This window comes from Rutilus rutilus (genome assembly GCF_951802725.1).
Source record: "Rutilus rutilus genome assembly, chromosome: 1".
Classification (NCBI taxonomy): Eukaryota; Metazoa; Chordata; class Actinopteri; order Cypriniformes; family Leuciscidae; genus Rutilus; species Rutilus rutilus.
In genome coordinates this window covers 18,747,073-18,763,844 of record NC_140209.1, presented here as the reverse complement: position 1 = coordinate 18,763,844, position 16,772 = coordinate 18,747,073, and the positions used below count along the sequence as shown (strand labels likewise).

Here is a 16,772-nt window from a genome sequence, read left to right as displayed (position 1 = left end):
AGACCAAGATATTATGAAAATATCTTTATTATCAAAAAGTAGCCAAATATACTTGATCACATTATATCTTGCTTTAACAAACACATATAGCAGCCAGAGCAAAACTTATATCAAATAGTCAAGGCCAAAGGGCCCAACTAAAGCAAACACTGACCTCCACAATGGTGAATAAACCAAACTATTACTTTCAAACAAACTTTGACATCAAAATCTAGTCTAGATCACTGTCTATCACTGTTATCACATAACAGTTTTTTTTTTTTTTTTTTTTTTTTTTACATTGATAGAACAATAACATTTCTAGCTGGGATGAGCTCATATTAAGATCATAGTATGAGCACACAGTGAGTGCATTGTGCATTAAAATGCAAGAATCTTAATGACTTTGCGATTTTATGCCATAAAATAATAAAAGTAAATGCATGACAAGTGTCATAGATTTTTCCCTAAACCTAACTAAGTCCTATCTCATCTGACTTAAGTCTACCGGGGATGTCTCCAATCGACGTTCTCCCTGGGCCGTCTCCAATAGACGATCCCTAAAGTCTCCAATCGACATTTAATATATAGTCTACCTAACTAACTTGCTTCCCTAACTAGCTTTCTTTCTGCGCAGGAATAATCGACAAACAGACTTTAGCAAATGTCCTTTAAATGCTTTAATCACGGCCGGAAGATCTTCCCGAGCAGTTTTCAGGGAATCTCTCCCAAGAAGCAAAGCCGGAGGATCTCAGACAAATTCCATTGAGAATCCCACCAGCTAACACGAATACAAAAGTTTTTATAGAATAAGGAGGAATGGCAAAAATGTCATGCTGCATTACATAATTTCCCCACAATTTGTTATTTATATACTCACACAACCAAAGTAAAAGGGGTATGGCAACACAGCTTACAACATTCAAAAACACAGGACAGAACGTTTTAGTACATTGTGTTTCAAAGTGTTATCATGTTAGGCCTGAAAAAGGAAGGTTAGATGTTAGAGACATGGTTAGTTTGATATACAGTTTACTATTTTATCTATTAAAAATCCACCACACAAGATAAGACGAACCCTTTTATTCACAAAGAACTTTGCTGTGCTCTGAGCATGGGATATCATTCCAGTTTAACAGGTCGAGTCGTGGATTCATTAAAACACAGTCCTCATTTCCACCACTGTTACTCGGCTCACCTTTCCTCCAAAACCTGAATAACATGTATTAGATTTTCAGTTATTCACAACCCCAAATTCATGAGTCAACAATACTCAAGAATAAACTAAAGTAGTACAGAAAGAAGAGTAAAATAACAGAGATGTTGGAAGAGTCTTGTGTCTTCATCTGTTTTCTGAAGGTTGTGATTGTCTCTTTATTAAAATGAGACTGAAAAAAATTACTATGTGTTTTTTTTGTAAATGTGTCAGCACTTACCCTTTATTCAGTTTTGAACCATCCACCCATTTCATTTTGCCCTCACTCTCTGTGTCAGACAAACCAATCCACATAGGGAAACCTATCCTCTCCACGACAAATGAAGATACACGCATCTGTGTATGAATAAAAACATGACCAGTCAACACTTTGCTCTCACACTGATCTCACCATGTGGCCACCATGAGTTCACAGTGAACTAAAAGTGTAACTCACAGCGCACTCACTGTGTGCTCATACGATGATCTCGATGTGAGCTCATCCCAGCTAGAAATGTTATTGTTCTATGAATGTTTTGAGAGCATTATGTGGTTTCTGTAGATCATTTTATTTTTGGTTCCAGAATGTTCTCCTAAAAGGAAGGATAACACTCTCTAAAAACATTTTAAACATGTTTAGTGATAACATTGATAGAACATTATCCCCTAACATTCTTATAAAGTTTTAGCAGGAAGTTTCCCAGCAGACACAGGACTGAACCTCTTAAAAGAGGTTTAGATGTCGTTTGAAAGTAATAGTTTGGTCACTATTATGGTGATCAGTGTTTGTTTAGTTGGGCTCTTTGGCCTTGACTATTTGATGTTAGTTTTTCTCTGGTATCAATTTTACATGAGCATAAAAGTCCTGGATTTATAAAGCATGAGATCTTACAGCATTTTAATCAAAAAATATTTGAATATTTAATATAATAAAAACAAAATATGTGTACAATACATTTTTAACCCCTACAGTTAGACAAACACAAAACCTCAAGAATCAGCGCGTGACTCTTAATAACGGTGATATGCTTATAAAAAAAATAAAAAAAATAAAAAGTTTGTGCGTGTCTACGTGAAACAGAAGTTCACAGTGTTTAGTTAGTTTTGTTTTATTATCATACAGTTTTTCTTATTTAAATGCTGTTGGATGTCATGCTGTAGAAACATTACTATAATCAATTATATGAAATAACATATGTGATGCTCTAGAATAGATCAATTGATCAGAGTACTACATGATGATTATATTTTTACCATTGTAACAGAGTGAAATATCTGTCACAGTTTTCCATATCCAAAAAGGATAACAATTTCATGTCTAGTAATGCTACAATCCACTAGAGGGCGCTCGTTAGATCACAGGGTTTGTATATAAGGTGAGTGCTTGCCTGAAGAAGTAGTTCAGTTTGGGTAGAGGGAACACATGTTTTTTTATGGCTACCCTGAACTGGTTATTAAAAAAGTCCTAGTTGGTAAACTTTGGGTTTTAAGCTCGACATGTGAATATATCTAATTATTGTCTTCCTTCTTATTTTAGAATGTGGGAGGAATGCGTATGTTTGTTTTTGGTATTTTCGGGTTTTTTTAGAAGGACTTTTCCTTTTTCATCACTTTGTTGCTTTTGGATACATGCCTAAAGTTGGCTGCAGAGGTGGGAAATCCAGGGCCCAATGAGTAGAAGTCCTGCCATATGTTTATTCCACCCATAAACTCAGCCAGCTGATTTCCATAATTAGTTCTCTCTCCTGTCTGAATTAGCAAAGCCAGGTGATTGGAACAAAATACTAAGGAGGACTATTTTAGTTATAAATCATACTTTCAGGCACACACAGACGTCAAGATTCAGTCTATGCATCTCAACAATGGTGACGAGCAGAATATTCAATTAGGAAAAGTAAATTACATAGACCAGTGGTTCCCAATTCCAGTCCTCGTACCCACTGCTCTGCACATTTTGTAGGTCTCTCTTATCTGACACACTCAGTTCAGTTCATGGAGTCTCTCCTAATGAGCTGATGATCTGGTTCAGGTGTGTTAAATAAGGGAGACATACAAAATGTGCAGAGCAGCGGGTCCCAAGGACTGGAATTGGGAACCACTGACATAGACAATTCAGATCATAATTTATTCATACCGCAATGCATGATGGGAGCCATTAATGAGTTGTGATTGGTGGCAGCCACTGCACCATGCTTTATTATTGTCACCATTGTTGAGATTCACCAAACTATCTCAATAAGTTTCATTTTTTAGATCACAGCATGATTATGTCAAAACATAACCAACACCTTCAGATCACACTTAACTTTGTTCATTTAACTGTTATAAATCAATAACAGCAGACAAACAACAGTACAATTTAAAGTAAACATATAAGAGTCAAGAGCCCAACTAAAGCAAAACACCGATCACCATAACGATGGCTTACAATTTGTGATTTTCTCCTTCAGTGATTCTGCTTGTTAACATCAGGTGTCTTCAATAATGCTCAATCATCACTAAATTAATCACTTAATTATCTCATTAACTTCAGCACTCTTGAGTGTTAATTTAACACTCATATTTTAATACTTTACACTCTTGAGTGTGGACTCATATACACTCCCAGCCCCAAGGAGTGTTAATTTAACACCGCTCCATCTGAAAGCAGGTGATGGTGATTTACTACTAATCAAGGGAACCGGCTTTACTGACGAGATGCGCATAACATTTAATATCGTGCGATATATTGCCCAGCCCTAAAATGACGTTAAACAAATGTTTAGACGTCAACCCAATTTTCATTTACAACCAAAATTTAACGTCTGAACGATGTTGGAGTCCACATCCAATAACATTTCTAGCTGGGATGAGCTCACATGGTGGCCATAATATCCACCATGTAACACAGTGAGTGCACTGTTAGGTTACACTTTTAGCTCACTGTGACTCACATTGTGACCATATGGAGAGATCACTGCAAGATCAACGTGTTGACTGGGGAATAAGTGTGATTCCTCTCATTCATTAACAGACACTCACCCGTACAAACTCACCTGCTTCTCTTCACTCTTGATAATGACCAGATCTCCACCATTATCTCTGCAAAACTGTCTGCTGTCAGACCAGTTCTTATTTCCCATGGTGGTGAAAAACCCATCTAAAGCAATCACAGTTCCTAAAAGAAACACACACACTTTTTAAAACAGCAACGATAAAGAAAACTAGGAAAATACACTACTGACACTGAAACGGATTCGTATTAACCATGTTTGAAAGCTGTCTTCTCTAGTTGATCACTCAAAGATGCAACATTGCTATCTACATCCAGTGTAATTACCACTTATGCAGTATCTAATTTGACCAGCTGCGTTCTTGTAATTCTTCATCTCTTCTCTCTCTGCTGTGATCATGAAGTACTGCAGCATGTTGATAATCATTAGAAGAAGACAAACAAGCCAGAGACTCACGGTTATCAGCACCAAACATCTGCTTCCTCCTGCCAAACACACAAACATCTGTTAATAACAATTCACTTCTTTATCATTGCTTAATGAGCTCATTGTTTCTGCCAGTTCAGTGTGATCTTGAACGGAACATTTCTGAAACAGAGACATTATTTGGACAGTGTCTCTTTTGATGTGACCCGAGTGGTCACAACGACAATCACACCAAGATGTAAATACAGAAGCGATACAGGCGTCCAAAAAAGGTGTTTATTTTAGCAAATGTGCAAATAAATATGTTTAAGTGCAGATATAAGGTTATTAGTAAAAACTGTTGAAAAGTGTCCCAGTCACCAGCTGGTGTGCTCAAGTTGCCCACTAGAGGTACCAAAACAGCACCAACTCCCCTCTTCAACAATTGAGGCTGGAGTTTCACTGCACTCAAACACTGCTACAATAACCTTGTTCAACATCATCACTCTAAAGCCAAGATCCGTCCTCCAGTGCTCTCTTCCACTAGTGGCGGCTGCCTGAAATACACACATTTTCCAGCTTACTAATTGGAGCATACCATTTTTAAGATTAACTCTTGCCTCATGTGACAAATAACTATATTCACAACAGGGCTGTCAATCTTCCTCTATAATACTATTCGAATTCCATTCCTTATTTTATTTAATATTCGAATAATATTCGAATATTAAATGCTCAAATTCATCCTATTATTAATATTTACGACATTACACAGTCTTATGGATCGCCAATGCGTGATGTTGATCGGTCTCATATCTTCACAGATAAACCGTCAGTTTGTCTGTTATTGCCTTTTGGCGGACAGCTGGTAGCAGTTGAGCCCCGTGATGAGGAGAGAGAGAGAGGCAGAAATAAAAGTAATTCTTGCCTGTTTTAGCGGCGGTTCCTCGGACAGATCGCCTAGCTTGTCAGGTTGTAAGTTGTCATAAAAAAAATAACGTATATTTTCCTCTCCGTTTTGGCCTTCCGTCCACAATGTCACGGCGTTTTTATTAATGAAAACGCACTCCAAAGTGGATATATTTGAAGACGCCGTTTTCACGTTGTAATGTAGACTGAGAATCAAATTGTTGATCTCCGTTACCGTGGAGACATTCCTCTCCGCGACTTTTGACAGTTGTTATGATGATACAGCGTGGATAACGTGCACAATTGTGTTACGATTCAAAAACTTTATTGTTTATCAGACGAAACAAAAGCATTTAATTTTCACATGTGTGTGCCAAGGCGGCGAGAAAGGCAAGATTGCATTAAAAAAAAAATCTATACATAAAAAAGCAATATTCGAATAGGAACTTCAGCATTCGAATAGTATTGATTTTTTTAATATTCGAATTATATTCGAATTTCGGAATTCGTTCCAACAGCCCTAATTCACAAGATGATGTGCTCTCCTTAGGCCCACACCCACTCAGCTAAAACAGGACATCTGAAACAGCAAACCCCACGTAAGCATGGTAAAATGCATAAGAACTGTAAGAACACAGTTAAAATAGCGATGAAAGACAACTTCAAGGTCTCTCCATCCCACAAACATTTTCTGTAAAGCTGCTTTAAAACTATATATAACAAATTTAATTTAATTCTTATTAAATAAAAATTCTCAAGTCAACCCTTTGCATGTAAATGAGAGGGCTTTTTAAAGTCTAAGTTTTTTTTTATTTTTTTTTTTTTTTTTTATGGCAAACATCTGAAATTGCTATTTGTTAAAAATATGCTAACAAGAACATATGCTAAAGGAGCCTGGTTTCTCTCAAGGGTTTTTTTCTCCATTCTGTCTCTGATGGAGTTTTGGTTCTTTGTCACTGTCGCCTTTTTTGCCTTTTGTCTTTTGTCTTGCTTAGTCGGGGACATTTAATATAATATTCAACAATATTATTGATCTGCCTGAATTGACACCATTATATGAGAACTGAACTGAGTTATATATATATATATATATATATATATATATATATATATATATATATATATATATATATATACATATATATATATACAGTGCAATGCATAAGTGAATACACCCATGCTAAAGTTGACTAAAAAGAGGAATAAAAAATCATATTTTGGAAATTGAACTTAATGCCTTAATTAAAAAAATTAGGAAAAATCCAACCTTTAAGGACACCAATTTTCTTTGTGAATGAATAATGTATCGTAAATAAATAAATGTTCTTCCTTAAAATACATGGTGCATAAGTGAGTACACCCCTATGTTAAATTCCCATAGAGGCAGGCAGATTTTTATTTTGAAGTATTTTTTTTTATTTTTTTTTAGGATACTATGCATCCTGATAAAGTTCCCTTGGCCTTTGGAATTAAAATAGCCCCACATCATCACATAGCATTCACCATACCTAGAGATTGGCATGGGGTACTTTCCATAAGATCATCTCTCAATGCAAATCAAACTAGCTTTTAGGCTAACTGAAATAAAACCATGCCAATCTCTAGGTATGGTGAAGGCTATGTGATGATGGGGGGCTATTTTAATTCCAAAGGCCAAGGGAACTTTATCAGGATGCATAGTATCCTAAAAAAAAAAGAAAAAAAATACTTAAAAATAAAAATCTGCCTGCCTCTATGGGAATTTAACATAGGGGTGTACTCACTTATGCACCATGTATTTTAAGGAAGAACATTTATTTATTTACGATACATTATTCATTCACAAAGAAAATTGGTGTCCTTAAAGGTTGGATTTTTCCTAATTTTTTTAATTAAGGCATTAAGTTCAATTTCCAAAATATGATTTTTTATTCCTCTTTTTAGTCAACTTTAGCATGGGTGTATTCACTTATGCATTGCACTGTATATATATATATATGTGTGAACAAAATATTTTTTACAACTAAAATGAATCATCACTGAATTTACTTTAGCTGGACTGTGACGCTGTTTTCTTCTGGAAACAAACTTTGTTGCATTATTTTCATGTTATCACTGTAAAGCTGCTTTGAAACAATATGTGTTGTAAAAAAGACTTGACTTGACAACAGGAAATTTATTCTGATAATACATTTCATGTTAATGCAAAACTGTAGACACATTTATCACATAATTAATGAAATTGTAAAATGTCTCATCTCTTCAAACACCATTTGAACTTTCTGCTTACTTTGCTTTTGAGCTTTTCCTTCATCCTCGCTGTGACTCTGTGTTTGAGGTCCAGATGTGTTATTAATATTTCTGAAGGCCTCTGATTCCATGTTGTGCTCTAACTGAACGTCTTGCAGGATGTCTTCACAGAGGAATTGTGTTTAAATGAAAAGTACATGGTTTTTAACATTGTACATAACACAGGAAAGGGTTTTAGCTCAGACACAGAAACACCTCATGTGCCTCAAAGCAATATCTAGATTTTCCCACGTTCATGTTGCCAGCTACAAAAGCAACCAGAGCAATCTTTCACCATCCAAACAGAGTTGGACAGCGTAAAACAGGCCTAAATGTACAAAAAATATTTATTTTTTAAATTATAGAACCAAATATAATATATGAATATCAGATTTATAATTTGTTACATTTATATAGTGCTTTTTCTGAGACCTCAAACTGACAGATGATGTCACCAACGTCTCCTCACTGACGTCACTCACTTCTAAAACTTGTCTGCCGCCTTCTTGAGTACACTCTAAAAAGAGATGTGTTAGAAATGACACGTTGTGTCAGTTTTAACACATGTAGTGAGTGTGCTCAGGGACAACACATGTTGTGTCAAATTTAACACAATAAATGTGTAAGTCATTTTAACACACAAATTGTGTCATTTTAAAAAATAAAGCGAAAGCGGCAGATGCAAAAATATTACCCGTTTAATCAATAGTCGAGTACAGAATGCATGTGCACACAAAGTACAAGACAATGTTTCAAGCTAAATGACTGGACAGACTCACTGTACTGGACATTATTCACACTTCAACCCCTAATTGATAATGCTGCTTTTGACAAAAGTTCATGAAGAGATTAACAGAGTTTGCAATTTGAATTTAATTAAAATGTAGCAACTGATAAAATATTGTATATAAATATCTTGTATTTCCACTGGCCTGTTTGTTTGAGAACATTAACACTGCATACCATTCACAGTGATGGTTAGTGTCGGCACTCAAAATGATGAGTTGAAAACAACACAACCTGTAAAAAGAGATGTTAAAAATGACACATGTTGTGTAGATTTTAACACATGTAGTGTGTGCTCAAGGACAACACATGTTGTGTAGATTTTAACACATGCAGTGTGTGTGCTGTTGGACAACACATGTTGTGTAGATTTTAACACATGTAGTGTGTGCTCAAGGACAACACATGTTGTGTAGATTTTAACACATGCAGTGTGTGTGCTGTTGGACAACACATGTTGTGTAGATTTTAACACATGTAGTGTGTGCTCAAGGACAACACATGTTGTGTAGATTTTAACACATGCAGTGTGTGTGCTCAGGGACAACACATGTTGTGTAGATTTTAACACATGTAGTGTGTGTGCTCAGGGACAACACATGTTGTGTAGATTTTAACACATGTAGTGTGTGCTCAAGGACAACACATGTTGTGTAGATTTGAACACATGTAGTGTGTGTGCTCAGGGACAACACATGTTGTGTAGATTTTAACACATGTAGTGTGTGTGCTCAGGGACAACACATGTTGTGTCAAATTTAGCACACAACCTGTGTCGATTCTTAACACATCTCTGTGTTTATAAGGACTACACATTTTGTATTACCTTTAACACAACTAATGTGTTATTCCTCTTACACAGAGGTGTGTTGAAACCTTTTACACACTAATGTGTTATAGTTACACAACTTGTGTCAGATATGTGTCACATGTGACTGTAGTCGGTGTGTATTTGCCAGAGTTACTTCATGTGTTTTTACAACTGAGTGTTTGGACGAACACTGAAACGTATTGTTAACTTGTGTTTATGGAGTCCAGTGACGTTTAATAAAGAGTTTGTTTGAACATTTGGATGGTTTAGACATCATGAATCTACATAGACAAGCTCTTATTGAGAATTAACTGAGTTTTAGATGTTGATGTTTCACTGAATGTTTTATTTGAAGTCACCAGAATCGTGATTAATGGCTCTTTTATTTGAGCTCTTGACCCTTTACTCTTCTTTTAGTTTTTCTCTGGCTACTTTAACTGTATTTTAATAAAATACATTTGTTATGGTGAGAGAAAATATGATTGTATGGATGGTGTGCATTTACAGTTTTTTTCTGAATGCTTAAACTCTAACCGTGATTCTTATAGCACAATTTCTAAAACTATTAATACTTGTAGCAAAACCACTCACTGAGTTTGCAAAACTCGGAGGTGAAGAAAGAGGAGGAAGAGGATGCGGAAGTGAAGAAGTAGGAGGAAGAGGATGTGGAGGTGAAGAGGAGGAGGAAGAGGACGTGGAGGTGAAGAGGAGGAAGAGGATGCGGAGGTGAAGAAGTAGGAGGAAGAGTAGGAGGAAGAGGAAGCGGAGGTGAAGAAGTAGGAGGAAGAGGAGGAGGAAGAGGACACGGAGGTGAAGAAGTAGGAGGAAGAGGAGGAGGAGGAGGAGGAAGAGGACGCGGAGGTGAAGAAGCGAGAAGGAGAGGACGACAAGGGCAAGGAGGTGAAGTTAGAGGAAGAGGACAAGGAGGAGCAAGAGGAGGACAAGGAGGGGGAAGAGGAAGGGTAAGAAGAGTAAGAAATAGAATTACTGAGGACATCAGAGCTACAATAGTGGACCATGTAATCAACCATGGAATGACCCTGAGGGAAGCTGACCAACGGGTTCAGCCTAACTTGAGCCGCTACACTGTAGCAAGCATCATAAGGACATTTTGAAATGAGAATCGGTTAGTACAGTCACTTTGCACTAAGTTTTGTAAACAACTGCGATATGACTATGTGCAGGTAAGCTATAGTATCATTGGTACTGGATCTGGAAGTGCATACTGTAGTGCTGTGCATGGGCCTGCTGTGCTGCATTTGTTTTGTCTTGTCCAGAGAGTGATGGAGCTAGAGGCAGATGCCATGGGTTATGAGCGTCTTTTTGTGGATGAGTCGGGTTTTAACTTCACTAAAACAAGGAGACGTGGCAGGAACATTATTGGACACCGTGCCATAATCAATGTCCCAGGACAACGTGGTGGTAACATAACTATGTGTGCAGCTATAAGTCAAAATGGTGTTGTTCACCATCATGCAACCCTAGGCCCATATAACACTGCACATATTATTACATTCCTGGACACCTTACATGACATGCTCACTAATGTTCAGAGACCAGAGCAGACCAGATACATTTACAGATCACCCACTCTTCACTGTACTCAACCTCCCCCCATACTCTCCATTCTTGAATCCAATTGAAGAGTTCTTCTCTGCCTGGCGCTGGAAGGCCTATGACCATTATCCCCATCAACATATAGCCCTTTTACAGGCAATGGAGGAGGCATGTGGGGATATTGACCAGGCATCATGTCAGGCCTGGATACGCCATTCCAGAAGATATTTAAAAAAATATATTTTAAGTTAACTGCAATATGCTAATCTTCATTAAACACATCTTTCAAACATTAAACTCTTGCTGAGCTTAACACTCTTACATGTCCATGATAATAATATTATCTGAGCATATTTTTCTCAGAATTATTTCTGCTGTTTCAAATGTGTTAAAATAATTACACATTTACAGCAATCAGAGAAAATTAATTTTAAAGAGTCAAGGGTCAAGAGCCCAAATAAAGCTGACACTGATCACGATTCTGGTGACTTTAAATGAAACATTCAATGAATCATCAACACCAAAACCTGTTAATTCTCAGTAAGAGCTTCTGTAGAGTCTGACAGATATAAAGTTAATCTGGTTATTAATAACAAGTGAAAGCAGCATTTGAAAAATACATTGAAAAAGAGGCATGATGTGATTGGCTGCAAAAAAACACCTGTTAATCTTTAAGTTTTCATGAATTAAGATTGTATTTATTTATTTGAATGTATTGCTTTATTTATTTTAGAGTATTTTATGGGATACCATATAAAATATACCTATAATTTTTTTCATAAACACAAACTGCCCTCCACCCAGTGCTATTCTATCCAGAGTTACATTTTAACACACATTGTGTGCTAAAATATACACAACATGTGTCAAAATGCTATCTACACAGTCACATGTGTTGTTTTTTGACACATCTCTTTTTGCAGTGTACCTGATTCACGTCAGTCGCAAAGGAACTAGCTAGCTATGCCTTCAATATGTTGTGCAGTGAGGTGCAACAACAAAAAATGAGACCCCAAAATATCCTTTTACAGGCTACCTCAGGACGAAAAAAGACGCCGTAATTTGCGGGTGGGACATGTCCCCACCACTTTTGAAACATCTCGCGGCACGAATGTACCAATACAAATAAACAAAACATCTCCAGTTAACTAGCAGAGCATTCATTTCATTTGTTTGTTAAATTCATTCGGTTCACATGACGTCACTGTAGCTTTGCACCACCATCTTTATGACTGACGGTCTCAGTAATGCCTGCAATATGTTGTGCAGTTGGCTGCAACAACAGCCGAAAGAGGAACCCCAAACTGGTATTTTATTCTATACCAAAAGAAAAGGCTAAAAGAGAGAATCATTTATTTAAAAGACTTGAAGTTTCATGTTGGTTTGTGGTTAATTATATTTCCATTATACAGATAGATATCGACAGATAATGTTTTTTCTTCATTTTATATGTTGGATCTGTTTAAATGTTAAAGCACTTTATCATGGTAAGTAAGTTAGTAAGATTTGGGGTTGTTTTGAATATAACTGTCTGTCTGTCTGTTAGTTAATACCTACCTAAATCTAATAAATATTTTTCTGAAGTTCATACAGATATTGTCTTCGTCACACGCGCTTTAGATGTTATTTTGTGTAAGTAACGTTAGCTCTGCAGACGATGCATAATCTCAGCCTTGAAATGCATATTAAAGGACTAGTTCTTCCAAAAATGATCATTCTGCCGTCATTTATTTACCTTCATGTGCAAATCCTTAAGTTTACTTTCCGTGGAAGACAAAGGGACATTTTTGAATATGTAGCCTAATGGAGACTCGCAATGAAAGTGAATGAGTAACGTTAGCCTACTGGGGGCTGTCATGCAAAAAATAATAATAATAAAAGACAAAAAAAACATCACAAAAGTATCATAAAAGTGATCTAATATGACTCGTCCGTTATATTAATATTGTTATTGATAGCGTGGAAGAAATTTTATATGTTCTATATGTTTGCATTTTCTTATATTCATAGAATCTTAGAAATATGATGATAATCAGATGAATGTAGTGTTGATACATATTCTTATTAATATATGTATGTGTATGTCCTTGTACATGACCGGACAAAAGTTAATGTGACTGAATGTATGACCGAGACAGAGAGTCTCCATTCAAGGGTGTAATATGATTAAGTATAATAGACAAATCTAAACAATATGTTAGTTATGGCTAAGATGTATCTTGATGTAGCCTCGGGAAAACAACCTTGGGGGAGGAACAATTATAAAGAATGAAGGATACCCGCCACTCGTGGTCACACTCTGCAGGCACTTTGTAATGACTGTATGACTGTTGACCTTTCCTTGCAAGGGAATAAATAATTGTTAAAGACAATTGATACCTGTTTGTCTCTTATTCAGTGATGTAAAATTGTTTGCCACTACAGTAGCTTTATGTGACGAACAAACTGCAATTTAAGGTTATCGGGCACTCTGTGTTCGGGCCAATTACCAAGATCAGAGCCCTCTCCCCGGACAGCACGCCAAATACTTTTACCAATTTAATCTATCTGACTTATTTGTAAGTGTGAACTCGTGAAAGCTTTTAATCGCAGCCGAATCGTGAGTGAATCATTCAAAAAGATTCGACTTGAAAGATTCTTTCATTTCGATATTTGTGTGTATTAAACCTTCTCTATAATTGAACATCTGTTCTTTCGGACAGATATGGGAGTCTTTTATGATATTCGGCTGATGTCTCTGGCTGTGCTGATGCTGGTGTCTCTCTGGACTCTGCCAGTGCTGCCGTTCAGATTAGATACCGGTAGATTCATTCATGCCAGCCGAACAGCTGCAGATTCATAGGTTCATTCATGACATCGCCTCGACTCTCATGAACGCGCGCCATGAAGCTCTATGTATTAAGTATTTCTATGTATATCACGAAAGGCCAATTGGGGCAAGCCTGGGGAGATAATAATGGACTAAAGAAAACTGGGGGTAACAAATAAGGATCGGAGCCTAAAATTGAAATTTTCTCATATCTCTGTCTCTCTCTCTCTCATTCAAATGGGCAGTTTTGGCGGCCATACCGGGCGAGTTGGTCGTAAATATGGCGGCGTTCTATTTGTAGTGACGTAGGTGGCATCTATGAATAAGAGGCGATCTAGCGCTGAAATGTGTCGTTTCTGAAATCAAGTGATCAAAGTGCTCATTGCCGCTGCGATCAGTGACGCGGATACTGTGTTTGTTTGTGGCTCGCGCACAGTCTTCACTCAGACGCGCGCTTATTTGTTTCCGGTGAAATTACAAAACAAACTGCACACAAAAAACACAACATATAATATAATTGAATGCCAGGATTGGTAGTTCGGTAGCAGCAGACAGAGGCTGGAAGTACGCATCAGGTATCGTGTAGGGATCACACCTTAAAGATATTATTTTTTGAAAGTAGACAAATGGATTAAATCGTACTATATTGTTGTATTTTTATACCGCTGTAACCTCTAAATCATTCTAAAACATTCCCATAATCTGCTGTTATAATCAGATATTGCCCTTACCAGTTGATTACCAGTTGATTAAAGATGATAGATGTTGATTCAGGGTCCTCGGCGAAGCCTCTAACCCAGGGGTGGGCAACTTCGGTCCTGGAGGGCCACTGTCCTACAGAGTTTAGCTCCAACCCTGAAAAAATCACCTGCCTGTAATTTTCTAGTAATCATGAGGACCTTGATTAGCTTGTTCAGGTGTGTTTGATTAGGGTTGAAGCTAAACTCTGTAGGACAGTGGCCCTCCAGGACCGAAGTTGCCCACCCCTGCTCTAACCAGTTCAATCTAGGATTCAGATGCACTGGGTGTTTACTAATATTAATATTTCACTATAATAATCATGACATACTGCTAGGGAAAAATCACTCTGAGACTTGTTTAAAAAGTTTTACGAATCACCACAATATGATTTTGTTTTATTTAAAAAGATTCAGAATAATACAAAGGCAAAAAACAAATCCAAAGGCAAAAATAACATAGATGTGTATAAGTCTTCACCCGAAATGCAGCCTGAGAAACCACACACAAAGCCTTTTATACCCCTCTCGTTCTAGGCCGTCTTTAAGACTATGGGCTGTCATTATAGTTCAGCCATTCCCTCATACTCATACTCGTCCTGAGTTAACATAAGCTTGCATAAGCACATATTAAACTATCTATTTTTCTTCCTGGTAAGTTTTCCATTGTAGTTGTTGAGACCCCACCCAGTGTTTCACACATTTTCTCTGTCAGAAGCAGAAGATGTTCACAGTTTCTTTTAAAAATGCATAGGGCCTCAATAACTGAAGCACTGTGAAACCACACACACCCACACCCACACCCACACCCACACCCACACATTTTGAAAATGGCAGTTATAACTCAGTTAAAGCAGCCAAACTAAATCTAAAGTGAAAAATGTAAGGGTCAAGAGCCCAACTAACCCCTAAACACTGATCACCATAATGGTAACTTAAAATTTGTGATTTTTATCCTTCTGCGATTCTGCTTGTTAACATGCTTGTCTTCAATAATGCTCAATCATCACTCAATTAATCACTGAATTATCCAACGCATTCTCATCCTAGGGCGTCATATACTGACGCTTTTGACATTTCGTCTATATCAAACGCACATGGCACCCTTTAGCGTCAATATGAGACGCACAGAGCTTGGTTCGGTTATGGGTAGGTTTAGGTCTGGGGTAGGGTTAGACCGCTAGGAGGCGCCTTCTGGCCCATATCTATCTGCGTCTCATATCTATCTGCTAAAGGGTGCCATGTGCATTGGATGTAGATGAAATGTCAAAAGCGTCAGTATATGACGCCTTGGGATGAGAACGGGCTGAATTATCTCATTAACTTCAACACTGCTTCAGTCTTAGTTATAACACTCTGAGTGTGGATTATATAAACACTGAGCAGTGTTCATTTAACAATAGGGATTTTGCTGTGTAAACAGCTTCCTGTCAAGAACCGCTATATGCAGCAAATACACGACCAAAGGAGTTAAGTGTGTGCTGCAAACATACAGTACAATACAAAGTTACCAAATATAAGTTAAAGGTACACACAAAATACATTACATACTTTTGCCTGATCCTGTATCCCAGAGGTGTTAGCGCAAGTCCAAGACCATTTTCATATTTGCATTCTAAATAAATCAAAAATGAAACAAGTTACATGAATTCATTTTTTTTTAACACTATTGATTTTTTTTTTCTCCATGTATTGTTTAGTAAGAACAGACATGATTACTATCCAGGCCATGGTATGGAACCAACGCAAAATTGAGAACCTTGCGAAAGTGCTGTCCCGATGATTAATGAAGGTATATTTCTAAATTGCCCTTCTCTTTTACAGGTGAAGGTTTTTTATTTTATTTTATTTTTTTATGCCTATCGCAGTTTGTAGTGCAAACAAGTAGCTAAGTGGTATAGAACAAACACTAGAAAGTCTTATAAAATTGGTTTAAGCTGTTTTCCATGCCCATGTGCATTAATCATATATGCATGTCAGTACTTTTTATGTTTTAGGCCACATTTACACATAGCCGGGTATTTAGAGAAACGAATATTTCTCCCCCTCCGTTTTCAAAAATAACATCGTGTACACAACATCGTTTTCAAAAAAGTTGTCGTTTACATCAACCCGCATAAATACGCCGTCGAGCAACATCATAATTATGCCAAACCTATGGGCGGCAGTGTAGGGAGAAGGATAAAGCCATGCAAGCCAATCAGAATCCTCAAAAAGCGACAACAACGAATAGCACGAGCGACTTCCAGTTCCTTTCAAAACAACAGACATGGCGCGAGATTCATTTGTGTGGACAGGCAGCGAAGCAAATGCAAACATGCCA

At 37.1% G+C, this 16,772-nt stretch overlaps 1 protein-coding gene across 1 annotated transcript; it reads right to left on the bottom strand.

Moving 5' to 3' along the window:
• Positions 1 to 360: 360 nt before the first annotated feature.
• On the bottom strand, positions 361 to 7,977 carry LOC311303045 (C-type lectin lectoxin-Thr1-like). The gene is made up of 6 exons (XM_084429282.1): positions 7,751 to 7,977; positions 4,494 to 4,652; positions 4,210 to 4,331; positions 1,416 to 1,531; positions 1,047 to 1,191; positions 361 to 430 (listed from the first exon to the last, which is right to left on the bottom strand). Exons 1-5 carry the CDS (start codon positions 7,839 to 7,841, stop codon positions 1,062 to 1,064), a joined length of 618 nt encoding a protein of 205 aa, XP_084285408.1. The 5' UTR covers positions 7,842 to 7,977; the 3' UTR covers positions 361 to 430; positions 1,047 to 1,061.
• Between the last annotated feature and the right edge of the window lie 8,795 nt (positions 7,978 to 16,772).